The sequence below is a fragment of the Electrona antarctica genome (genome assembly GCF_951216825.1).
Source record: "Electrona antarctica genome assembly, chromosome: 15".
Taxonomy (NCBI): domain Eukaryota; kingdom Metazoa; phylum Chordata; class Actinopteri; order Myctophiformes; family Myctophidae; genus Electrona; species Electrona antarctica.
Window position 1 is genome coordinate 40226473 of NC_136796.1, and position 27559 is coordinate 40254031.

General features: G+C 43.7%; 1 protein-coding gene across 1 annotated transcript; it reads left to right on the forward strand.

Moving 5' to 3' along the window:
• The first annotated feature begins 21895 nt into the window (after positions 1-21895).
• Positions 21896-26938, forward strand: nrsn1l (neurensin 1-like). The gene is made up of 4 exons (XM_079522470.1): positions 21896-21925; positions 23834-23922; positions 24795-24950; positions 26446-26938. Exons 2-4 carry the CDS (start codon positions 23857-23859, stop codon positions 26836-26838), a joined length of 615 nt encoding a protein of 204 aa, XP_079378596.1. The 5' UTR covers positions 21896-21925; positions 23834-23856; the 3' UTR covers positions 26839-26938.
• The last annotated feature ends 621 nt before the right edge of the window (positions 26939-27559 follow it).

The following is a 27559-nucleotide window of genomic DNA, read 5'->3' on the forward strand; positions in this document are numbered from 1 at the left end:
GATTTCTCTGTGATTGGGTAATTTGTCTTTAGGGCCAACTGGCCGACTAATTGCGACTGCAGGTCGCGTTTACTATGAAATCATGCATTTCCCATCAGTCAGTCAGTCAGTCATGCCTCGTGACATCACGTGACATAATGTCATCAATATTAAGCCCATTATGGAGATCCTGATGTCATCAATATTGGCCAGCAACTCTATATCTGACCTCAAACCCTTAGATCTCCACATATGGAGCTGAAATGTTCTGACATTCCATATGTTGATCCTTCCCCATCCATCCTTCCTCTTCAATGTCTCCCTTTTGACTGATACCTGTCCATTCAAACTCTAGACGGGCCCGTCTCAAAGTTATTAGTGCAGCCGTGCCCGACAGCCGGGGAAAACTAGAGTTCTCAACAGGCCCGAAAATTAAGTTAATTAACCCTGTACACTCAAGACACTGCTCCGCTGCCACCCTGAGGCCTAGTTCACACGTACCAAACACCAATCAAGCAAATGTTTGGTCGTTTTTTTGTTTTTTTAGGCCACCACAATGCTTTTCCAAACATTTGTGTTTGATTGCTGATTGCTGGTGGTGTTCTGCTGATCAAACACAAATGTTTGATCAAACACAAATGTTTGATCAAACCATGTGACTCCCATTGGAAAAGCATTGTGGTGGCCCAAAAAAACAAAAAAACGACCAAACATTCGCTTGGTTGGTGTTTGGTACGTGTGAATGAGGCCTTAGTCTCCATATATGGAGCTGACCTGTTCTGACATTCCATATGTTGATCTGACTCAGTCAGTCAGTCAGTCACATTCATATTTATATCGCTGACCCACAGGTCCAGCCAAAACGTAGAACAAGTAGGCCAGTATATAAGCCTGAGATTGAATCATGGACCCTCTGGTTTTTGAAGGAGGGCGAGCGAAAGCTCCCGCCATAAAAATCAAATTTATGCCTTTCTGTGGGTTCAGCCTGGGCCCTCCGCACAAGGCCGGCCTGTGCTTAGCTGTCCGTACCCCATAAATCCAAGCCTTGAATAGGCTACTGTGCTGAATGCGGAGGCCCTCTCTGTGGAGCCACGCAGGGAGGCCCCTGGAAGACAGAATTCAACCGACACGAGCTAGTCTATTAGCCCATTTTGGGCGGGAACCCCTTTTGGTGTTAGCATTATGTTATGCTTTAGCTATTGAAAAATAGCAGATCTACAAGCTCGTAGCGCGCAACTCGGTGGCGCGCTACGAGCTCGTAGGTCTGCTATTTTTGAAAAATCGAAGAACGGCTGACATAGAAACATAGCTTTTTCAGAAAACTGTCAGGATGTATAGAAGACATTTTTAGAATCTGATCTCAGGTCAGAATGGGTTAGACAAACAACTGCAGAGACGACTGGGAACCTTATACTGTAAGGCCATACTGTATACTGTACATGGGCTGCTTCCACTGAAGCGGGGTCTTGGCTTAACCCATTCAGGCCTGACGTCGAAATTAAAAAAAAAAGTTTTCTAAATCATGACAATTTTCGGAAAGATTTGAGGCACATTTTAACGATTTTTCAAAAATAGCAGATCTACAAGCTCATAGCGCGCCACTCGGTGGCGCGCTATGAGCTTGTAGATCTGCTATTTTTCAATAGCTAAATTATAACAATGTTTAAAACACCAAAACGGGTTCCCGCCCCAAAATGGGTTAATGGTTAATGTGGTTAAACGCTAACGTGACATGGATGCGGTCCAGGTCTCAATGGGTTAACCCATTTAGACCTGAGGACGATTCTACAAATTCATTCTAAAATCCTGACAGTTTTCTTGAAAAACCCCATGTTTCCATGTCAGTCGTTCTCATACATTTTCATGTCAAGGACCCCCAAAAATATATGTAATTGGCCGCCGACCCCCCCCATCTGAAAATGTGTTGTTCCAGGGACCCCCCCCCCATGCAGAAGCAAAGATTTGAGTTCAAAACGTTCGCTCTGAAAGAATATATATTCAAAGATTTGCACTATATTTTCACGATTTTTCACGATCTATGAGCTTGTAGATCTGCTATTTTTCAACAGCTAAAGTACGACATAATGCTTAAAACACCAAAAAGGGGTTCTTCCCGCCCAGAATGGCTTAAGTATCGGTGTATTTATGGTCTTAAGAGGTCTGAAAACCCATACCCCTCTGCGTGCCTCGTCTCAAAGTGCATGACGGATAGATTTGATCCGCCCCTGTGGGATAGTGTGTCTGTGTGTGCGTTCCCCATGGAATAGTTAGAGTGTGTGCGTGTGCGTGCGTGCATGCGTGCGTGCGTGCGTGCGTGCGTGCGTGCGTGCGTGCGTGCATGCGTGTGTGCGTGCGTGCGTGCGTGCGTGCGTGTGCTGAAATATTTATCAAAGGACAACCCTGTGGTCTAAAAGCATCAAAAACAGTGTAGTGCACAGATAATCACACGCATGCATACTGAATATATATATATATATACAGTATAGGTCCCTAAAGTATGGGCTATACATTTCCTCGCACAAAGGCGTCGCGCGCCGAACACACATAGAGCCGATCCGCAAGCTCACAGCGTAGCCAAAGCGTGGCGAGTTGTGAGCTTGTAGATCGGCTAATTTCACCGCCTTGCACCTTCACACGGAGTCGACCGACTTGCAAATTAACCCTTAGACTCGCACCATCCGTCATAGGAACGAGGCGCGCGCTTGAAGACGGCGAAATTGCGAGAGAGAGAGAGAGACTTGGAAGATGATGGCGTGGCGTTGCCTGCGAGATTATTCAGAATAACATAGCGTTCTGCATGTGGGATTCCTTTAGCCCGTTCTGGGCGGGAACCCCTTTTGGTGTTTTAACTATAAGCGTTATGTTGTACTTTAGCTATTGAAAAATAGCAGATCTACAAGCTCGTAGCGCGCCACCGAGTGGCGCGCTACGAGCTTGTAGGTCTGCTATTTTTGAAGAATCGTGAAAATGCGGCGCAAATCTTTGAATATATATTCTTTCAGAGCGAACGTTTTTAACTCCAATCTTTGCTTCTTGGGAAGTCCCTGGAACAGTATATTTTGAGATAGGGGTCGGAGGCCAATTACATATCATTTTTGGGGTCTTTGAGATGAAATATTGAGCACCACTGACATAGAAACATGGGTATTTCAGAAAGCTGTCAGGATTCAGAAGACATTTTGTAGAATCGAGCTCGGGCCTAAAAGGGTTAGAACACGTTCTGACTGACAGCTACTGACGGAACGAGTGGAGTGGTGATGAAACCGCTACATCACCATATCTGATAACCATGTTCATATGTGTGCTCCACGCCTCCCTCCCCGGCCCCTTCCCCTTTCAACATGCATCATTCATATGAAAGCATGAGAGCCCCTCTCTCACATGTTTGTTATGTGGAGGGTCCGTAACATCTGACACATCCATGTTTATGCTCCCAAGATACATTTGACATTTTCTGGATGACGATGAAACATTAATGATGACCTCAATAGGCTTTCACATCTCTGGCCCCCAGATCAATAAAGTGGTTAGGGGAGTAGGTCAGAGGGGTCTCTAGAGGTGCGCGCGCACACACACGCACGCGCGTGTGAGTGCGTGTGCGTATACGTGTCCATGTGTGCGCGTGCCTTTGACTGCATGTGGCTCCGATGCACGCGCGCTCAGTGAGCGACTCTAAAACGTTGTCGCTAATTGGCGGCCGGGCCGCGTCCCGGACTGTGGCACGGCGCTCCGGGGCAGGCAGAGCGCTGTCTGCTCTCCCCAAGTTCTCTAAAGCAGTCCCTTTCTCCCTGCCTGCGAGGCTGTGGGAGTTCCATCCATTATTGATCGGATCCAGGGATGAAAGCAGGAGCGCTCAGTGGGGACCGAGCATCTTTGGCCGCACACAGAGAGAGGAGGGGAAAGAAAGAATAAAATAACCCAGCCGTGACCGACCGACCGACCGACCGACAGGCCGGCCGGCCGGCAAGGCTGTGTGAAAGCAAGAGTTGGAAATAAATACTATGGCCTTTCCGCGTTTGCGATCTTTCACGTCTTCAAATCAACGTCGGTCTCACAGATTGACTTGAATTTGTGTCCGACGAGCGGAGGCTATGTTTAACCACTTAAGCTCTGCAGAATTCTTGGTCGCGCGACGGATAGAAAAAATAGCCGACTGTACATCTATCATTTTTTGAGCCGTGCACACCGCTCCAATGACTGGCCACGAGTGTCCCTATGTCCCTATGTATGACGCTTTAGAGTATATAGGAAGAGCTGCAATACCGCTGGTTGACCTTCCTTCCAGTGGCTCTGTTGAGCTTCACACTGTGCACTATAACCAGTACAGTACAGTACAGTACAGTACAGTACAGTACAGTACAGTACAGTACAGTACAGTACAGTACAGTACAGTACAGTACAGTACAGTACAGTACAGGAGTACAGTACTCGTATTACAGTACAGTACACAGTACAGAACACCGTACGGTACAATACAGACTGCAGTATAGTAACCATCACAATACAAGTATAGTTGCGCCGCTCAGTTCACACTGGTGTGATTTTTTTATTTTTTCATCTGGGGCTTATTTTTGGAAATTTTCACCTTTGCAGTTTCAAAGTACGGATATTCTACTGTTAGACGGATGACAGACTCTTGGTTTTCTTCTGATCCTAGATGGCTGTATTTCTATGCATTACCTCGTGTTCTTGCTTTGAGAGCATCTGCTGAATGCCTAAGCAGCCTGAATTGTAAATAGTTTGATGACATTCCCACAAATGAAATGAAATGATTACTATATTTACCCAGGGTATCTGGGCTAAGCTCAAGAACTTGTTTCCAGCCAGGCCCTGCTCATAGAACATTTCATCGTAGTGGTTCAATGCCTTGTTCAAGGGCACTTCAGCGGTGGTAATTTTAACGTGTCGGACCGCTGATTCGAACTGGCGACCTTCCGGTATCAAGACCGCTCCGCAATCCGTTCGGCCACCGCTGCCACAATAGGGACACCAGGTTGAAAGAGTTTTATGAACATTAGCATCGCTAATGTTCCGGGGGGGGAAACTTTCGGATCTCCAAGCTCAATATGTCCCATATTGCAACACATTGTGAGCTTGTAAATCGTCAATTTTGTTGGAAAATATATTTAGCCCATTTTGGACGGGAACCCGTTTTGGTGTTTTAACTAAGCATGATGTTATACTTTAGCTATTGAAAAATAGCAGATCTACAAGCTCGTAGCGCGCCACTTGGTGGCGCGCTACGAGCTTGTAGATCTGCTATTTTTTGAAAAATCGTGAAAATGTGGCACAAATCTTGAATATATATATATATCTTTCAGAAGACTTTTTATTTATTTCGGCGTCAGGCCTATAAATGGGTTAGTATAGTGTATAGAGCAAAAAACCAGGAGAGTGCCTGGTGTAGAGCCCTGTGGGACTCTCTGGTGGTCAACTCAACTATAGGGTTGAAATGAAAAGCTTTCATACTCTTGCAGATGATGAATTATTCCTCACCCCAACAACCACATTACAAACACAGCCCCCTTGCTGAGATTTCCTCGCCAGATGATGACACGGTGCCATTGGGTGGGTTGCCAGGCCTGGCGTCGGTTCAACTCGCTGCTGTTCAATGATTCAGCTGGGCTTGAATTGACCTCTACCTCAACCTTGGCAGCGCTCCCCGACCAAATGGACGTTTGGCAAGCAAGGACATGCACTGGATGTACGAGCAGGCACGCACCATGCCAGAGATAACACACAATTACACATGGCACAGCGAGACGTGCTGGACCCGCGCGGATTCGCGCACGCGCGCACGTAGACGCGGCCACGCACACACGCACACACACACACACGCACAGACAGACACACGTAGCCTACTACTGGGAAAGGTTACAATGCCGGTTGAAACAAAGGGGCAGATGGCGAACAATGATACAGCGCCAACACTGGCATGGTGTTCAAAATATGCACTTCTCTGCGTGCGTGCGTGCGTGCGTGCGTGCGTGCGTGCGTGCGTGCGTGCGTGCGTCACCACAACTTTTGTAGAACTTGGCAAATCAATCTTGTTTCATGGACCTTACAAGAGCAATGTTGTTTTTCACAGTTAATGTTGTTAGAGCTAAGGTTACAGTGTTAGGAAAAGATTCAGACTGGGGTCAGGTTTAGGATTATCGTCAAAAATGTAGAGGTAATGGAAAAAATATAGCCATACTAAAACATTGCTGTCAAAAGTATAGTAATATCAACGTGTGTGTGTGTGTGTGTGTGTGTGTGTGTGTGTGTGTGTGTGTGTGTGTGTGTGTGTGTGTGTGTGTGTGTGTGTGTGTGTGTGTGTGTGTGTGTGTGTGTGTGTGTGTGTGTGTGTGTGTGTGTGTGTGTGTGTGTGTGTGTGTGCCTGCCTGAACGTGTTGATGTAAACTCTTTCTATTGTATATCTGAGATATCCTCCATTGTCTTTGCCTAATGTCGCTCCGAGCTTCTCCCCGAAGAGAGTGTTTTTAACGATACAGATCAGTGTTTGTTTTGGCAGGTCGGCGCGTCCCTCTCCGGGTCCCGAGCAAAGCGAAGTGCTCCGGCAGGAGTTTACACGCTGTGACATTTTATGGCGAGCTGTAAAAAACTCAAACCGCCACTGGTGTTGTGAATCGTCATCAAAGGGCCAGAAAAAAAGGCTAATTTCCAGGACTTGTCACTGAAGACATAAATTTGCATGGCTGATAAAAACGTGTTTTATCATCCGGTCTCCCGACGGCTTCCAACTGGTCCATCTAACCCGTTTAGGCCTGACGTCGAAATAAAAAAAAAATCTCCAGTTTTCTGAAATAAATATGTTCACGATCTTTCAAAAATAGCAGACCTACAAGCTCGTAGCGCGCCACTCGGTGGCGCGCTATGAGCTTGTAGATCTGCTATTTTTCAATAGCTAAATTATAACAATGTTTAAAACACCAAAAGGGGTTCCCGCCCAGAATGGGCTAACAATTACTGTTCAATCGGTGCCACGGAGTTGGCGCCGGGGTCTCAACAAGTGACAAAACCCCACAAAAGAAATTCATGAAAGACAATTCACATCCATGCCTATAGAGATAGTGTGTAGAGGTACGGAGCTGACATCTCTGGGACTAAAAATCCCTTTCATCGACTTTCTTATTTTTTTCCATGGAAATTCGTATTAAAAGGGGAGTTAAATTCACATCATCAAATAACTTGATCTATGAATATCCTGCGTTAATTTATTCATTTTTTTGTAACTCTGAGAATGAAGGTTAAATTAAGCCATTCTGGGCGGGAACCCCTTTTGGTGTTTAAGCATTATGTTATACGTTAGCTATTGAAAAATAGCAGATCTACAAGCTTGACCTACAAACTTGTAGGTCTGCTATTTTTGAAAAATCGTGAAAATGGGCCTCAAATCTTTGAATAAATATTATTACAGAGTGAACATTTTAACTCAAATCTTTGCTTCTGGGGGGTCCCTGGTACAACATATTTTCAGATGGGGGGGCGGAGGCCAATTACATATAGTTTTTGGGGTCCTTGACATGAAATATTGAGCACCACTGATACAGAAACATAAGATTTTTCAGAAAACTGTCAGGTTTTCGAAGACATTTTTTTAAATTTCGACGTCAGGCCTAAATGGGTTAAAGTGAAATTAAAGCTGCAATCCGTACGTTTGTTACAGTACAGTATGTCCTACACGAGATTCAAACCTGCTTCTCCAATCTCCACATATTATGGGAGACCAAACATCTGCCGATCATGCAATGCCTGCTTGGCATGGGGAGATACTGCGCTTGTGTGCTTCAGGCAGGCCCACGTCGGCGTTGCCATGTCTGCTTATCTGGGCTTGCTGTGTAATGTTGTTCAAACCAGTGGTTCTCCAACATTTTCATGTCAGGGTCCCCCAAATTAATAGGTATTTGTCTGCAGGAAATATGTTGTGCCATACAAAAGTGTGTATTTGTTTCCCATTTTTGAGTGGTGCGACCACTCCCTTACAGAGCTATGTGTGTGGCTGGGTGGCTGGCTGGCTGGGTGGGTGGGTGCGTCTGAGCACGAAAACAGCATGGTTGTTTTTCACCACCTGTGTGCAACCTAACACACACACACAAACACACACGCACATATTAACTGTATATATGGTGATTTCAGGTGTACCAGTACAGTACAGTAGAGGGACCCCCACACGGTAACTCTGTCATTTCTCAACCGTTTCGGAATCGGGCCGGCTTGCCGGAATTGGGCCGGTACCCTGGGTTCTGGAGCTCCCCCCCCCCCCCCACGTGGTGCAACACGGAGTTGCACCACTCACTTCACACGGGTGTGATTTTTTTCAATTTTATTTTGGAAAAAAACAACTTCTAGATCAACTAGGTTTATGTGGCCTATATTCGCTTCTTTTGGGCTTGTTTTCATAGACCTGGTTGCTTATTTCTCTCTGACAACACTGGTCTACACTCTACAGTACATGTCAACCAGGTAATGTCCTACTAAAAACCAGCGTCTAAAACCTTTCAATGGAAGAGTAGGAAGTCCTCCTCCAATCACCACAGAAGTGCTATATGGTATTAACATAATACTCTACCATAGAGATTGATTAAAATGACGTTTGAGTCATTAAAATAAGTTCCGCATTGCAGGGTTAACACTTTGGATTTTACAGAGTGTGATATGGAAAAGCTATAGAGGTTGATTTGACCAGTTCAAGCCCTCGCCTCTGACCTCACCTCTCTCTCTCCAACGCGAGAGTGCCTATTGATGCTATTAGCATGTCCAATGGCCATCCACACTAATCCATCCTGGCTCGTTAGCCTTGTCGCTAGGCTAATCATCGTCTCCTCTGGCTCAAGTTGGCCTATATGGGAGTAAGTAGCTGCAATCATGCCAGTGTGAGACCATTAAATATTCATGTCCCTACCGCAACGTAATGTCCTCCTCCGTGATGTCTGAACCTTTTGACCCCGAGGAGACGTCGGCGTAATCCACGTGGTCACGGCGAAAGTGATGAATCCGATCTTTTAGACAGTTAAGTTTGATGAGCTTTTGACACCATTGAGCAGCGCGTGTCTGACACCGTGTCCACAAAGCAGACAGACACGCATATAGGATCTATATACACGCACGCACGCACGCACGCACGCACGCACGCACGCACACATTCCATGGTGGACAGTAACTAGGAACATTTATCACCTAAGCAATGCGTTGTGAGCTTGTAGATCAGCTATTTTCTCATTTTTCGAAAATGTCAGATTTTTTTGTCATTTGTACTTTTTAATACTTAGTATTTACTTTGTCCACCATTGCATACATTTGCACGCATGCATGCGCGCACGCACGCACACACATGCACACGCACACGCATGCACGCACGCACGCATGCACGCATGCTAAAGAGTGTAGAGTTCCTGAGTTCCTGTCAGACGGATCAATTCGCCCTGAGGCCTGCATTGGAGCAGGTATGACATCATTCGATTAAAAATAAGGCAATTAATTATGACCTATTAGACTGATGAATTAGATTAGATGGAGGAGAAGAACATAACGGTAGGATAACATTACACGAGAACAGATTAATGACTTTGTGGAGGGAGTTAAAAAAAAAGGTGCACCGGGGAGACACTCGGTTGACATATAGAATATATAATGGGTCCCACTGTTCAGCTATCTAATCATGTCAGTGATAAATGGCTTTATCGACAAGGTAAGGGGCTCGCTGCGTGCGCTGCGTTGCGCTGGCGCGCACAGAAAGCAGTAGCGAGGCCTGGGCCGTGGCTCAGCGGTCCAGGCACCTTGGCTGGTAATCCGCTCTTGGCAATGTGCCGCGGGTTCGACTCCCGATCCGGACGGCCCTCACTGCATGTCATCTCCCCATCTCTCTCCCCATTTCCTGTCAGCCTATACTGTCTATCCCTTCATAAAAAAAAAGCAAAAATAAAGAAAGCAGTAGTGATCTTGTAGATCTGCTATTTTGGGAGGCGCACAACACGGTGCAAGTAGAATGTATCCCCATTTAGGACGGGAACGCATCCGTGTAGCTTTAGCGTTTAACCACTTTGACCATTATTTTAAACCTTAGCTGTTGAAAGATAGCAGATCTACAAGCTGAGCGCCGTGCTATGCGCTTGTAGATCGGCTATTTTTTTTTTAACATCGTTTTTTTTTTTACTCAAAGTCAAATATTTTCTTCTGTGGGTCCCTGGAACAACATATTTTGAGATGGGGGTCTGCGGCCAAGTACATATCATTCTAGGGGTCCTTGACATGAAATAGTTTGAGCACCACTGAGGTTTTTCAGAAAACTGTTCTCTGGTCTCAGGTCTCAATGCAGGTTATTAATATCTCCTCGCCTCAACACCGCAAACAATATCTGGCTGTGTTTGGTCTACTCTATACAATCATGCATGTACAGTTAATCAACATGATGAGAGATGAACATTTTGATGTCCCAGGAACATGGTGGCTGATACCAATTACCCTGCATAATGACCAACTCTTCCCCTTTTTTATTGCACCTGCGTTTCATAGCAAATCGCCGGCGGTGTACATTGGGCTGAAGCAGCAGCACGCAGCGTGTAGAGTCTGTAGACTGTAGACATTTAATAGATAAACATGGCATCACACGACTTCAAATGTGTATGCAAACCCTGTTTTCATTGCCCACAGATGCTACAGGACAAAGGACAATGAAAACCCAAGGCTTTGGGGAGGAAGCTCTGCATTGCATTCCACTGACATCTAGTGTCCGTGTTTGGTATTGAACCGAGTGCACTGCGTCTGACCCTACCACTGCAGCCCAGACAGGTCGACTTCTTCTCATTTCTCTTCTTCCCCCATATATATCACTCACTTATTGATCTCTTTGATATGACCTTGAATCATGCAATGCATGATCAGGCGAGTCGGGAGTGCCAGGTTGGAATTGAAACGCGGCCACACCGGTCGGCTGTTTTGATGACTTTAGGGGGACACGCGCAGGGGTGTGGGTGGGGGCTGGGGGCTGGGGGGGCCTCATCGAGGCAGACCCCTCGAACCAGTCAGCTCTGCATTGGCCTTATGTTCCGCTCGGCATCCCCTCGGGGCGCAGTCTGTTCTGTGTGGAGGAGGAGAGAGAAGTGGGTCAGGCCGTCTGAGGCGTGGAGACGGGTACGTGATCAGGATAATGTGGAAGCTCGGATATCTCTAGCCCTTTTAAGCCTGACGACGATTCTATACCAAATGCCTTCTAAATCCTGACAGTTTTCTGAAAAAAACCCTTGTTTTCTATGTCAGTGGTGCTCAAACTATTTCATGTCAAGGATCCCCAGAAATGATATGAAATTGACCGCCGACCCCCATCTGAAAATATGTTGTTCCAGGGACCCCCCCCCCCAGAAGCAAAGATTTGAGTTAAAAATGTTCGCTGCGAAAGAATATATATTCAAAGATTTGTGCCGCATTTTCACGATTTTTCTAAAAAATAGCAGACCTACAAGCTCGTAGAGTGCCGCGCTACGAGCTTGTGGATCTGCTATTTTTCAATAGCTAAAGTATAACATAATGCTTAAAAAACACCAAAAAGGGGGTTTCCCGCCCAGAATGGGCTAGACCTCGTCGGAAACGCACACCGTTATGTAAGTGGACTCGTCCCAGGATGGCCCATGCAGGCTGCGTCTGAGAGCACCGGAATGAATAGTATTATAGAGATGTATCCGAGGGAACAAGGAAATGCTCTGTCTCTGTCTCTGTCTCATGGAGTGAAGAGCATGCAGAGGACAACCACGTTTCCTAGAAATGCTAATGTGAGAGGGTGAGGTTGTTACGGCCGCTAACGCGCAACCGTATACACGTAGTCACGTACATCCTCATATTGGACTACGTGTGTGCCTATATGCTCTCCCAGCACCGACAATAACATAAGGATGAGGTTGTTACGGCCGCTAACACGCGACCTTATACACGTAGTCACGTACATCCTCATATTGGACTACGTGTGTGCCTATACAGTATGCTCTCCCAGCACTGACAATAACATTAAAAATTACACCCGTGTGAACTGAGTGGTGCAGTGACGTCACACACTAACCATAGCAACCATGCTCACCCCTACGTGGCCCCACGTACAGGTACACAGGTACACAGGTACATACAGACAAAGCTGGTTATTGGAGTGGTTTGCACCACTCAAAAAAACAACAACGATTTTGTTATTCACATGAACCCGCTGGCGTCCTGCGCAAATAGGAGGGGACAGTGTTGACCCCTGGGCGACCCCCAGTCAATGAAGCATATCGGTTTAAGTGGTTAAATAAGCGTTACAATTATTGACTAAGTCCTGACCCTCAACATTTCATTTATAATTGACATGCTAATACGGTCATCATGCGAGGCAATGGAATTGCATCCTGTTTACGTCAGACAAGAGGCAGTGTGTGGATCAAGAGATCAGGACGGCCATATTTGCCAATGACTCATCGGTTACAATAATTAGTTTGCTGGCTAATGCAGAGACTGTGCTAAGACAACAACAGACAATGAAAACACTAATACTGGACATAATGATGTCATATTGTTTATGTATAGTAATAAAGTTAAAGGACCACTTCACCACTTTTCAACCTATCTTCATATACTAGTCCTCACTAATAATCATGATAAAATGGCTACCATTTTTTTCTACTCAGTCTGTGTCTCATAGGAGGACTGTGGGCAGTTCAGAAACCCGTCCACCAGTGACATCATCGATGGGGAATCCAAGCTATTAGAAACTGCAGGCTTTCTAGTCCTGAAAAGTTGCAATGCGAAAATGGAAGCCATCATTCTCACGATAATACAAATCTAAACATTTGTGTAAAAAAATATTGTTTAAAAAAAAATCATAATATGAATATGAAAATAAAGATGATGTCACTGGTGGACGGGTTTCTGAACTGCCCACAGTCCTCCTATGATGGTGCCATTTTATCATGATTATTAGTGAGGACCAATTATATGAAGATGGGTTGAAAAGTGGTGAAGTGGTCCTTTAAAGAACAGCAGATATGATAAACCCTCCTAATTAAGGCAGAGATTATATCTTTAGCAGCAGTGGTAAATGTGCAAGAAGCTCAACGCATACTGTGCATATCGTCTCTGTCGGGTCCAAAAACTGTCACTTTACAGTATTCAAATTAAGCTAAAAAAACGCTACTTTTGATGCGTTTGTGCGACGCTGTGATAAAGTATAGGACGTTAATTTACAAACAAAACAAAACACAAAAGGTTTAGAAGACGATATACAGTAAGTAAGTAAGTAAGTAAGTAAGTAAGTAGATTTTATTTATAAAGCACCTTTCTTAACAAGGTTACAAAGTGCTGTACAATGAACACAATAAAATCAATCAATCAAAATTACAACAGGACAGTCAGTGTACAACAACAAGCAATAAGAACACATAATCAAGAAGGTCAAATAAAATCGGGAAATGTTTACGAAATAAAAACAAACTCTTAAAAATATTGACAGACTCAGCGTTTTTTAAAGTGCAAGGTAAGGCGTTCCATAGTGTAGGTGCAACTACTGCAAAAGCACGGTCACCCTTTGTCTTTCGCTTAGTCCCAAGAACTTTTAGGAGGCCTTTGTCAGAGGACCGCAGGGATCTCACATTGACCTTGGAGAAATCTAGAAATCTATTCTAGCCTTGATAGGCAGCCAATGGAGTGTGGCTAACACCGGGGTGATATGTGCTCGACGGTTGGTGTTGGTGAGAATTCTGGCTGCTGTGTTCTGTACAAGTTGAAGTTTGGATGTACACCAGTCTATTTCACTTGTCGATGTGCAGTACATTGCACAAGTAACATTTTGAGTTTGAGTTTTTCTGTATAGTTTTAGTTTTAGTTTGTTTGACCTTGTCCTCATTCCGGGCTCTGACAGCCGGAGGGCAACCTCTCTGTGAGCATTGAGCCCTCGGGCTGTCAGACACCTCCAGCTTCAATGTCACCAACAGTCTTAATGTTGAATTGTTAATGCTGTTATACTTCGATACATGTTTGTTTTTTATGCATCTGGTTGGTTACTGGCTATGCGTGTGTCGGGTGGAAAACTCATATGTCTAAATCCATTTATTTAGAAATGTACAAAAGAACATTTGTTCTGATGGATCCAATAGTTATTATTTAGTCTGTTTTATTTTATTTTATTTATTTTATTGTTTTTTTTATGTTTTCACGTAAAGATGAATCGTAAATGTATATTGTTACTACTTTTAATTTGGTCAGTATGCCCACAGACGCACACTGGTTTCACTTTAACCCATTTTAGGCGGGAACCCCTTTTGGTGTTTTAAATGTTATCATTTAGCTATTGAAAAATAGCAGATCTACAAGCTCATAGCGCGCCACCGAGTGGCGCGCTACGAGCTTGTAGGTCTGCTATTTTTGAAAAATCGAAGAACGACTGACATAGAAACATGGCTTTTTCAGAAAACTGTCAGGATGTAGAAGACATTTTTAGGAGCTGATCTCAGGTCAAAATGGGTTAACTTTAAATGGCTGATCTACAATGCAACGCGGTGTCGTGAGCTTGGAGATCGACTATCTCCGCTGCCTTTGCACTCTTGATGAACTACTGTATAACCAGGCACGAAACAATATTTTAGTTAAAAATGTTCGCTCTGAAATATATATTCAAAGATTTGCACCATATTTTCACGACTTTTCAAAAATAGCAGACCTACAAGCTCGTAGCGCGCCACTCGGTGGCGCGCTATGAGCTTGTAGATCTGCTATTTTTCAATAGCTAAAGCATAACATAATGCTTTAGTCTGTAAAATGGTTGAAATCTGGAGTTACAAGGTTTCCCCCCCCCCGACGTGACTACATGGGATTGTAGCGAGAGTAGCCGAAGGGTATCTCAACCTTTATTTTAACCTTTCAATATTTGATTATATAGTATTATGTCTGATCGTGTTAAATGTAATTGTGTAAAGCATAATGCCTGTGTGTAGCCTATATAGAATAAACCAACCAGTCCTATACTTTATCGGCTCCTTTTGTCCCTAACAACAATTCTCTATGCTGAAAATAGATGATGTAGACCTACAAGCTTTTAAATGCATCGCTACATGGCTTGTAGATCAGCGAACGTTCGCCCCCTCCAGAATTGGGACGCTTGGGTTCATGTGGTTAAAAAGGTTTCTAGGCAAAGGGTTCATTGGCTGTGTCGTATAATAAAGAACAGTATACTCATTTAACACACACACACACACACACACACACACACACACACACACACACGCAGACACACACACATCGCTCAGCCTCTATACATCATAGATTGTGACACCTGACGGGCCATTAGTTCCTAAAGTGCTATTCTATTCTATATGAAATCCTCTTCTTACAGAATAGTTAGTCTCTGTGTGTTTCTCTGCCCGTGTCAACACGGGATACATTATTCATGGTAATGCGCCATTATCTGACAACGCTGCGTGATGTAACGTCCCCCATTCCCCCCCGCTCAGCATCTATAGACCAACCCAACGCATCGCACTGACCTTATGAACTTTGCACTCTGCTTTCACTCTGCCTAGAGCGCAACTCAGACGCTTTGCATGTCAGCTTAGAGAGAGAGAGCGAGAGAGAGAGAGAGAGAGAGAGAGGTTGGCAGGCAGGCAGGCAGGCAGAGTTTTAATAAGTCTTTATTATCCAATTACAGTCGTGCTTTCATGCTACATTTGAGAGCGCCAGCGTGGTTTAATGTGGGCTGGCGTTGATTATTTTTTTGAATACAGTGATCTTTGGAGCAGCAATGCACCGAGAGAGAAACATTATTTTCACGGCAGGAATTGTAGGGGGCAGAAATATGAATTATGGACTTGCGACGATTAATTATGAGCAAAATAATTATCTGGAAAAAGGATGATTGCTTAAATGCCATCAACACAACCACCCACCATTTTGTGCTATAGCAATCATTAGGATAGGTGTCATTCAATAAAACCGCAGTATAAGGTAACAAGAAAAAGAAAAGAAAACAAGACACAGAAATAAGAGCAGTTGAGAAAGGAAATCCATAATGTTCTCATGTAAGAAAAAACAAGAAGTAAGTTGAGCATAGTATTAGTAAACCAGTGATACAAGCATATCATGCATATACAGTATTGGCACTGGCACTGTCACTTAACCGCTTTCAAGAATCCAAAGATTCAAAAATCTTCTCACAATGTATTGCAGTGCTACTGTATATGTTCTGAGCCTTGTAGATCAGCTATTTTCGCAATTTGTTATACAAAGTATGTATAGGGCTTAAGTTGTTAAGTACACACAGTAATACAAAATCACACCCGTGTGAAGTGAGGGGCGCTCTTATCATTATACATCATCTTATGAACAACTGAATTCATGTGATTGGTTATGGCCAATCACATGAATTCAGTAATGTTTGTGTTGCCACAAATTTACATCATATTTGGCAGACATTCGACCTAGTTTCTCCTTTCATTGTTGATGGCAAATATGAGACGTGTGTGGACAAAATTTACATCATATTTGAGGCACATATTATGACCTAATTTCCCCTTTCATTGAACTGAATTTATGTGTTTGGTTAGCCTATTTGCTCGTCTACATATGACGTACATGGCATTTAATGTTTGTGTTGGCACAGAATTACATCATATTTAGTGTTTGGCATTTGACCTAATTTCTCCTTTCATTGTAAATTGCAAATATTGAGACGTGTGAGGACAAAAGCTGTATATAGGAGGTGCTAGCGCCCCTCAAAAAAGAAAATCACACCCGTGTGAAGTGAGGGGCGCTCTTATCATCATACATCATCTCATTCCGGCCAATCACAATTTGCGTCCTCACCTTCGTCTTCAATGTTTGTGTTTACGCAATGTTTGTGTTTACACAAGCCCTCAAAGCTGGCCATTCATTGTCAATGGCATTCAATGTGCACAAACCCTCAAAGCTGGACGTAGGAGGGGCTAGTGCTCCTCAATAACATGCGGGTACAGGGACATCACTTTTGGTACAAAATTAGACATTTAAGCCGTATGTCTAGTTAGCATTGGTCAACCCAATGGTTATAACATTAGACATAGTGACATGTTTAAGCATTTAGTTCATATTTATATGTCTATCAGCTCTGACATTTATTTCAGACCTGCTCTAACATGACATGAATAATAATATAGCTTCAGATTATTTTAGACAGAAAAATAAAAAAGGACAAAGAAAATAGTTTTTCAGCTGTCCTCAACAGTTGCCACCCCCGCGATGGCAGTCCGTACATCGCGTGTGGTCACAAATGTCAATTCAGCAAATGTCCATGGTTGTACAAAAATAAAATGTCCAGTCAGCATGCAGTGGCTACAGATGGACTCATTGTTGAATTATGAGTGTGCCAACGTGCACCCGACCGCCAGCTGGATTACTGCATCTCACTCAGCCCGACCACATCACTTCATACCATGTGTTCAAACGTTGTCGCTGATGATAATTAAGCCGATCAAAGCAATAGTGTAATAGCTTACTGTGCTTTAATATAAAAGCTTGTATAAAGCACATTCTTAGAAAGGACTCGGAGTGGACAACAACAAAAAAACATCGTGGTTCATAATACACCCTGCATAGTAGGCCTAATACATTTTTGTTGTCAGTAGTGCAGACTCCTCATGCATGCTTTGGATTTAACACATTAAAGCTGCAATGGGGGCATGGTGGCACAGTCGGTAGTGCTGTCGCCTCACAGCTAGAAGGTCCTGGGTTCGATTCCCGCTGGGGACGCCCCCCTGTCTGGTGAAAAGAAGCAGCTTGGACTCCTCATGCATAGAAGGAGGCATGAGGTCAGTCCGCTGCCCCCCCCAGGTTGGCAGAGAAAGTGTAGCGCCCAGGATTACATTAGATAATTGGCACTGGGTGAAAAAACTGGGTTGCAAAATCATGGGATAAAAATTATATATATTAAAAAAAAAAGCTGCAATCCAGGAATTGTTTTTAATCAAATTACATGTCTTAATGTCTTTAATCTAACTGTAATAAGAGTATGTTAATACAATCCCCAGTTGTTGGAAGTGGTCTCCCAGCTCTTCCATTGAGACATTTGGTGTGAGGGTGTTGGGTTTGTGAACGAATGCATAAATATGACCCGAATGGAAACAAGAGCGCAAGGTCTTTCTTCGGTGCTATCCTTTTGGACCGCTTGACTGTACCCTGTGCTGTTTGCATTTTTTATTGTCTAATAAAATAATCAATCAATCAATCAATCAATAGGACACCCTACTGCTTGACGAGTAGTACTGCCTGAAGCTCATACGCCTAAGCCCAATATCTCCCCTGGACAAGTGGGTATTTCCTCATCGTTGTGTGGCAGGTGTTTGGTTTCCCACGCGAGAGACTCGGGTTCAAATCTTGGGTGTTATACTGTTGCAATATCTCGAATCTCGAATCTCCATCGGGAGAGAGGGCATAAACCACAACTTACGGATTGTAGCTTTTTAAATTTGCAGGTGTAATGTAGCCCATGCACTGCATGGGCTATACAGCAAGAATGTTGATTTATGCCAGTACATACTGTATGTATCTTCAGCTGTGCTCTTTGTGCTACACTATGATAGTGTATTTACACTGTGTCTAATGTGATGACTCATGCAGTAGTAGTATATACTAGTGATTCCAAATAGGTCAGTTGAACACGCACGCACGCACGCACGCACGCACGCGCACGCACGCACGCACGCACGCACGCGCATCCACCTCCTGCTGGTCTTCCAGCCAGGCGGAGATAAACCAACATGTTTTATTTTGTTTTTTATCACAGCTGACAGCACAAAGAGCATGTCTACTATACCGTTCCCACACCCACTTTCTCTGTGCTACTGCAGTTATCAGTATTTCTACAGTGCACGGTGCGTGTTGCAAATCAAAAACTTCACAGGCAAGTGATTAAAGGAAGCAATAGAGACAGCGCGAGGCAGGCAGCTGAAGCAAGACGAGCTACAACGTTTTACAGCCTGCTTCTAAATCCAGTACATGAAAGGGTGGCTGTTTGCACATCGTCTTGAAGGGAAGTGTAATTATCCATCAGACAATCAACACATAGCGCTCCCTTCCTGTGACTGACCTTGTTGGACCTGTAACCATGGAAATGTTTCTCTTTTGGAGCAAAGCGCGCACATAATAAACTACTCTCTCTCTCTCTCTCTCTCTGTCTGTGTGTGTGTGTGTGTGTGTGTGTGTGTGTGTGTGTGTGTGTGTGTGTGTGTGTGTGTGTGTGTGTGTGTGTGTGTGTGTGTGTGTGTGTGTGTGTGTGTGTGTGTGTGTGTGTGTGTGTGTGTGTGTGTGTGTGTGTGTGTGTGTGTGTGTGTGTGTGTGTGTGTGTGTGTGTGTGTGTGTGTGTGTGTGCCCTTGTGTTTGTGTGCAGTCAATCAACAGACAAGGCCAGATTTACACTGCCCCCCCCTACCTTGAGTTCAGCCTACAGTATTATAATATGCAGCTTTTCATTCATGGTCAATATTGTCTTTAAGCAAGGAAGATTCATAATATAGATTTGTTGAATAGAACACGCACGCACGCACGCAGCACACAAAATCCTTCTGGGCACTAAATGTTGGAGGTAGAAGGTATTGTATTACACTAAGTATTTTGTTAAATACTGTGCACGGTGTCGCTCTTTCTCCGGCATGCTTTTGTGTTGAAGTTTGTGTGTGTGCTTAGTTGATGTCCTTTGGTTGTCAGTTTGGTTAAGGTTAGCTCCTAGTTTAACTTCCCTTGTTGGTTGGTTGGTTGACTGTTGCCTCCCCTGGCCCATTGGCCTTGAATGCGGTTTGTTTTATTGTGAATATATTGTTATATATTAGGAAGTTTAACATTCAATTATCTTGTACACTGTGGCTTTTGTAATGTTTGTTATATTGCACTGCATATTCTTTTAATTAGGAGATAATAAATATGTTGTTTTTATATTGTAAGTTTAATAAAACACCTCCTTGTGGTTGGGGGAACTTGTTTCAAGCCCTTGTCTCGAACTTGTTTGCGTGTGGGGAACCTGATTTACCTAATATGTATTAATTTCCTTGATCAATCAAAGTGGTGTAGTCATAATATCTAAACTTAAATTCCTTGCCAGCACCCGGTTACATTCGTTTGTTGAAAATCTCAATGGTGCTGAGAATATGCAGTGTACTTTTTACTATCCATAGTAGCCTGCATGAAAATAAAAAAATGTAATACCTGTAGGCTGAACGCTGAAGACGTTAAATGGAGTTGGAACAACAGATGTTCAGGAGGCGGAGAAACACACATCGACCCTGCCCTTCATGCCACTCTCCGCCCTCCACATCAATCTACTTACTCCCTATTTATACCTGCCCAGTACCACCCAGATTCCTCCATGTTTCGCCCGCCTCGCTGCGTCGCACACTAGCCGCCTTCCTACAGGCTTCTCGTAATCCCCCCCCCCCCCCTTCACCCCCATAGCAGCTCCTTTCCCCGCTCCCCCCAAAGGAGCTTTTTCTGCACTAGAACTAGTACATTCACTTCACCAAAAGTGGATCAAACGATTAAAACAAAACTCTCTTCTCTCCTTCTCAGGTTCCTGCTGGGGGTTATCGGTGTAAGACGAACGCCTTACGACGAACGCCATACGACGAGTGCCATACGACCTCCTCCCCAAAGACTCCAGGGTCGGTGACCCCCCCCTGGAACCTACACACCGAACTCCTTCATTCCTCCCATTTCCTTACTGTCAATAAATCCTTAAACCTCCCCAATGGTGTGTTTTTCTCCAACTAGTGAAAAACATAACCGGGAGTAATAATTATGATTTGGCCCACTCACAACAGTAGCGTTGGAGACAGGCTGGGATAAGAGATAAATATAGGACCATCAAGTATTAGTTTTACAGTTTGTATATCAGGTGTAGAGCAGATACGGAAACTCTATGCGGAAATTGTCTATCTGAATAATTAAGGCCCAATCCGCTCTCTTGCTGACTCAATGAGCCCTCACTGAGTTAGGTGCGCGTTCATGTGAAGTCTGCGAGGGCTTGAGGGCTGTCCTATTTGAAATCGGTAAGTCAGTGAGGGTTCAGCCCCGCCCCTTTATGCACCCTTTGCCAAAGTTGGCATCGATGCTGACTTTGGCAAAGGAATTACCTATACAGTTCATAGCGTTACATGGGGAATGTCAATCATTTAAGTATGCAAATTAGTTATGAATCGTGGTTAGAATGTCTGCAAATAATAGTGGACCCTTTTGTAAACAAGTGTAACGCTTTAGTTTATGGTGTCATCCACTCACAGTTAACAATTTTTTGTATTGAGTTGTGCTTGAAATGTACTGTAATTCTTCAAACTGTTAAGAAATACTTCAATCAATCAAGCATATTTCTGTATTCTTGGCTATCATGCTAAAATCTGCTGATGCCTATATTGATTTATTTTTTTAAACTAAGCTCTACGTGGTTTTGTTTTGTAATTAAGAAAGTTACTCTTCAACTAGGGTATAGGCATAATAAAGCCTCGGCTTCAGCCTACACCTTTTTGTTGATATGTTTAAAGCACTGGACATAAGGACAGTTTTTTTTTCTTTTTAAAGTGATGCAAAGTGTCATGATTGGCGGTGGCGGACTCATCTTAGTTCCAAAGTGCTGTTCCATTCCTTTCACAACAATTTGGAGCCCTTGCAGCCTCTCACCCTCAAGCACTTACAGTACAGCTGCAGGGCTCAGGGCTTGAGGGAGGAGATTGGAATTATTGGGCCACAAAGTGTGTGCGGAAAATTACCGGATACGTGTGCTAACAGTGGGCGGGTTTTAGACCGGATCAGAGCAGAGGCAGAGCACCACAGTAATTAGAAGAAACCAGTGCCATGCTTGCATGCACTGCATGCGGGAAGCCTGCAGCAGGTGACGCGAGCTTTTAGATGGAGATTCGCCCGCTGGATGTGAATGATGATGATAGAAGAAGCAGGGAACTGAGCGCTCAAGGCAGGGGTAAGTAAATAAGTCCATTGTTCTTCCACGTTTAGCTATTAGGCTCCGTTTTTGAGTCAGCAGTGCACTCTCTGTCTCTGAGTTGTGGAAATATTATCCTCCGATGAAGTGCGATAGAAAGAAAAGTGGGTCAGAAATGCACGTGTGCGTGTCTGTTGCAGAACGACAGACAGGGGGTCCAGCTGGTTTGCACGCTCGCTTATGTGTAGCTTGTTGATTAGTTGGGAAGCGAGTTAAGCGACTATAGCCTCAGAAGCTTATGAAACTGCTGCAAGTTAACAAGTTGCTCTGACACTCTTCTTGGAACCATGGACAGCGACATTCATTCCCTCAAATAAAAATGCTAATACTTTTCTAGAAATAGCTCCAATGGTGATAGCTGTGCTGTGCCAGTGCGAGAAAGGATATGCCTTTGTTATGAACTAATTTAGTTTAACTTAATTTACGTAATCCAAATGAGAACAGAACAGAACCCCTAAAGGTTTAATTTCGTCAATGAGGTAGGTACAGTGTATCAATTAGGCTAATTTTCAGTAATGGCTAGAGAAGCATTACGTGTGAAATATAGGCTATAGGCTATATATTTACATTAAAGTTGTGGTGTGGATTATGGATACAAATGTGACTGTAAACATAAAGGCTAAAGAACAACTTTTTTCAACCACGGTTCATGTTTTAGGCTGTTATTAGAGAAAGTAAAAGATGAGTATTATTCTATTTGGAAACTGTGTGCGTGTGCGCGTGCATTAGCCAGGACATAATGTGCATGTGTGTACAGTATGCAAACATCTAAGTACATGCGCTGCTTCTTTCATGCGCGTGTGGTTTGCGTGCTCATACAGTACACGACGTCATGTGCACAGTACAGTGTGTGACTCATCCGTGGGCAGCAGCGCCGGTGACATCACCTCAGAACAAATCCACCCTGCTTTTCTCACAAGCTGTGCATCATCAACCATCAGGGACAGCCGGCATCATTCCTCACACGTACAGTATCATATTATATGAATGACTGTCACAGAGCAGCCATTAAAGTTCATCCCAAAAATTACGTATTTTCTTCCAATTACCGGTACGGTACACACCCTGTTATCTTTTTAGCCTAAATGTCTGACTATACCTTGTGGTGTTTACATTTTGTTTCTTTTTTAAGATACATTTTGGCCTTTTCTGTCTTTATTTGGATATAGTAGTAGTGGAGAGTGACAGGAACCAGGGAGAGAGACAGGGAGTGACGCGCAGCAAAGGCCACCGTGCTCAGGAATCGAACCTTTGACATGCTGTCGGCTGCATTGGAGCCTATATGTGGTTGCACCTTAATCGCTAGGCCATCTGTGTCCCTGCTGTTTACATTTCTGACTAATGAAGGATGAATCAAAACCCTATATGAAGCCTTGAATTCATGGGGATTTTCGTTAGTTTTTGTCGCATTCCTAAGCCAATAATTTGATGACCAGCGAAGTCTCCGGTAGGAGACTCATGAGTACTCAGTTGAGTCTCCTACTGAGCAGCCACCCGGGCATCGAATTATTGGCTTAGGAATGCAAAAAAAATGTCCATGAATTCAAGGCTTCATGGGGTTTGGGTGAACTGCTCCTTCTGCGAACGCTTTGGATATTTTCTAGTGGGCCGTGATCCAGAAAAAGTTGAGAACCATGCACTACTATAGTCTGTCTGACTCTGATCCCGAGGGATTGAATAGGGATATAAACGTGCAATACTTCAAGTCAATTTGAATATTTTGGCTAATTTCTTTGTGTTTATAAAAGTGAGTTGGTTGAGGTCATGAATTGTGGTGTTTTTAACGGAGCCATTGCAAAGTACTTGTATTCTGTTGTGCATGTCTGATGTAAAGTTCTGAAGGACAATAACTTGAACTTGTATTGTGATGTGTGTGTGTTTATATAGGTGTACCAGGCGTGTGAGCTGAGATGGCGGCGTGCTCTGAGGCCTGTGTGGTGGGCTGCGGCTCAGGAGGAGAATCCTCTGGAAGTGAGGTGAGCGTGCTTTTCCATTTGGAGCCGTGTGCTGATAACCTTGTTTCTCTTGATGTTGGCAGTGGGTGGCCGGGGCTCAGGAGGTGGCGCGGTTGCGGTTGTTTGGTGGTTACATACATTATGTTATAATTTAGCTATTGAAAAATAGCAGATCTACAAGCTCATAGCGTGCCACTCGACTTGTAGGTCTGCTATTTTTAAAAAATCGTTAAAATGTGCCTCATCTTTCAGAAAATTGTCATGATTTAGATTTTTTTGTTTTTAATTTCGACATCAGGCCTGAATGGGTTAAGACACACAATTCTAGGATCATTTTCAGATCAAATTGTAGCCCACAGTAAAATGTCAAGACAGTGTGAGATAGTATCACATTTCCTTGTTTTGCTTTCCCGACAAACACAATACAGAAATGCATGCATCTCCGTTATCCCACAGCCAGCGTTGTGCAGGCATGTCATATTTGAACGGCTAAATCAAATAAAATCATCATGTCCCATCAGCAGAACTAAAAAAGTTCTTTTAAAACAGACTAAAAAGAGGCCGGGCTCTGGAATGCTCTCATTTAGTCCGATTTTGCAGTTTGCTGTTTTGTGTTATTTATTTATTTCCCCCCACAATTCAACTCTCCTGTTGTGGATGTTCAACCCACAAGACCTGAAATCTGCTGCCGTGGTTCTCAAACGTTCTAACTCCAAGAGCTCCATAACTCTGAGAGCTACACACCTGTATAAGATACCACATGAAACCCCCTCAAGGAACCCTGGGGATCCCTGGGCTCTACTCTGAGAACCACTGGTCTACGTACTGCCATTCCCTGTATTGCAGAATGTAAACCAGACAGTTGTTTCATTGTGCTTGTCATTTCCTTACAGACGCCAGGCTCCAGTTGTCTTCAGTTTGGTGTCCGCTCAAATCTGCAATACTTCTATGAGGAATGCTCGTCCTCCGTGTCGGACAGAGACCCAGAGGATCAGACCCAGAGATCACCCCACTGCTGGAGCTCAGGGATCTGGAACATGCCACATAACGTACGACACACTTTACTGTTTACTCCAAGAAAATTAAAACACTTTACTGTTAAAAGGATCCCTGGCTAATGAGACAAATATGCCTTAAAACATTATACTTGCCCTTTTACAAAATAAAAACACCTTCAATATTTTATTTCTTTCATAAATTGCGAATCTTTCACTCAATAGGGACTGCTCCTGTCGCAAGTTGATGATGTCATATGCCTATGTATGGTCTAGCCCTATGGAATTATGGAATGCATATGCTAATAAAAAACAACTTAATACTTTCTAAAGTTAATATGAGCATCAAAGTTATTAGCTTGTTATTAGCACGTGCATTCCACAATTCCATAGGGCTGGACCACACATGGACATATGACATCATCATCTTGCGACAGGAGCAGTCCCTATTGAGTGAAAGATTCTCTATTTATGAAATAAATAAAATATTTAAGGTGCTTTTATTTAAATGTTTTAGTTATAGAGGGCAAGTATAATGTTTTAAGGCATATTTGTCTTATTAGCCAGGGATCTTTTTGACCCAGGAGATGAAAACATGTCACTGTTTGACCAGGAGATGAAAACATGTCACTGTTTAGACCAGGAAATGAAACGCTTTACTGTTTAGACCAAGCCCCTCTACTGGCCAAATCTGGAACTGCAGGGGGCGTTTTTTGTAAACCCCGCACAGCTGGGGGATAACACGGAGCGGTAGCACCACATTTTGGTGTCCAGTTTAGACCAAGGAAGCTTAGAGAAGGACGTGTCATGGTCACGTGACCATGACACTTTCATGGGAGCCAAATCTCGCACCAGAAGTTACATAAATACAAAGCAGTGAATGGAGCAAGCTGGACCAGCTCATAACAAACATTATTTATGAACCATTGAGACCTGCGTCATATAATCGGTTCAGGCATATAAAAGAAGACATATCACAGTTTGTTTTCTAATCAGTTGCTTTTTGATGTGCACAGTACATCATTTTATTTGAGGATTTAAACAGCAGCAGGTATCGTTTCTGTTCCGGGGGTATCCGGGGGTATCTCTGAGATTTGGCTGCCAGACAGGAAATGGTGGCCAGTCTCGCGATACTTGTCACGTTCAGAAACGTACTTTTTGCTCTTTAGATACCTCTATAAAATTACAGTGTACACATCGAAAAGCAACACAGCAGACAATAATTTGTTATATGTCTTCTGTTATTTTCCAGAAGCGATTACCTTACAAAAGATCTGTCATTCAGAAATGGTGTTTGTTCATGAGCACTCATTGACTCCAGTGCATTCTGCCGGACTTCCGGGTGCAGTTTGGCTCCCTTTTTGCAACGAATCTGCCGTGAATTGCGTGATAGCGAAAATGACGTTGGTGACCTTACCTCCATTTCATATAACCTTGGTTTAGACCAGGAGATGAAAACGTACTTCTACTGTTAACACCAGGTGATGAAAACACGGTAGTAGCAGTAGTAGTAGTATTTCATTGGTCATACCCCTCCTCTCTGGTCCAGGTGTCTCTGGCCTTGGGTCTCCTGATCCTGACTGCAGGCATTGCCAGCCTGTCGGTTGGTTACTCCACTCCCCGGAGGATCGAATCCTTTGGCGACGGTGACCTGCTCTTCGTGGACAGACGGGCCATCGGCTTCAACAGGGGGCTGCATGTCAGCGTCGCTACCGGACTTGGTCTGTCCTGCCTGGGCTCTGTGTTGGCGGTCGCAGGGGTCCTCCTCTGGGTCAAGGTCAAAGAGAAGCTGCCCCAGCGAGAGGTGGAGGGGATAAGGGAGTGGGGGACTCTGAAGGGTGCAGGGGAGGAGGCAGTCACCATGGCGCCCGGTGCAGAGGAAGGGAAGGTACCTATTGCCAGTGGTGGGAAAAGTGCTCCATTGTTTTTCTTACTTAAGTAAAAGTATCAATACTGCAATGTACTGTAGAACTACTCCGTTACAAGTACAAATCCACAATTCAAAATGTAATTACAAAATTCGATTGGCATCGAAATGCACTAACAAGTCAAAAAGTAAAAGTGCTCATTGTGCAGAATGTCCTATTTCAAGTTTTCAAATCTATAAAAATCTTTCGAAAATAGCCGATCTACAAGCTCACAATGCGTTGCATAGTGACACATATGAGCTTGTAGATCGGCTATTTTCAAATGGCCAAAATGCTGAAGTGGTTATTGTTTTATAATAATAAAACAATGTAACTACTATTAACTAAAGTTGTCAAATAAATGTAGTGGAGTAAAAGTACAATATTTGCCTCCTAAATGTACAAGTAAAAGTACTGAAAATACCCCAAAAGTGTACTTAACCCATTTAGGCCAGACGTCGAAATAAAAAAAAATCTTCTAAATCCTGACAGTTTTCTGAAATACCTACAGTATGTTTCCATATCAGTGGTGCCACTGTGACCCCAAAAATGATATGTAATTGGCCGCCGACCCCCATCTGAAAATATGTTGTTCCAGGAACCCCTCAGAAGCAAAGATTTGAGTTTTGAGATTTGAGCTGAAAGAATATATCCAAAGATTTGCGCCACATTTTCGCGATTTTTCAAAAATAGCAGACCTACAAGCTCGTAGCGCGGCACTCGGTGCCGCGCTATGAGCTTGTAGATCTGTTATTT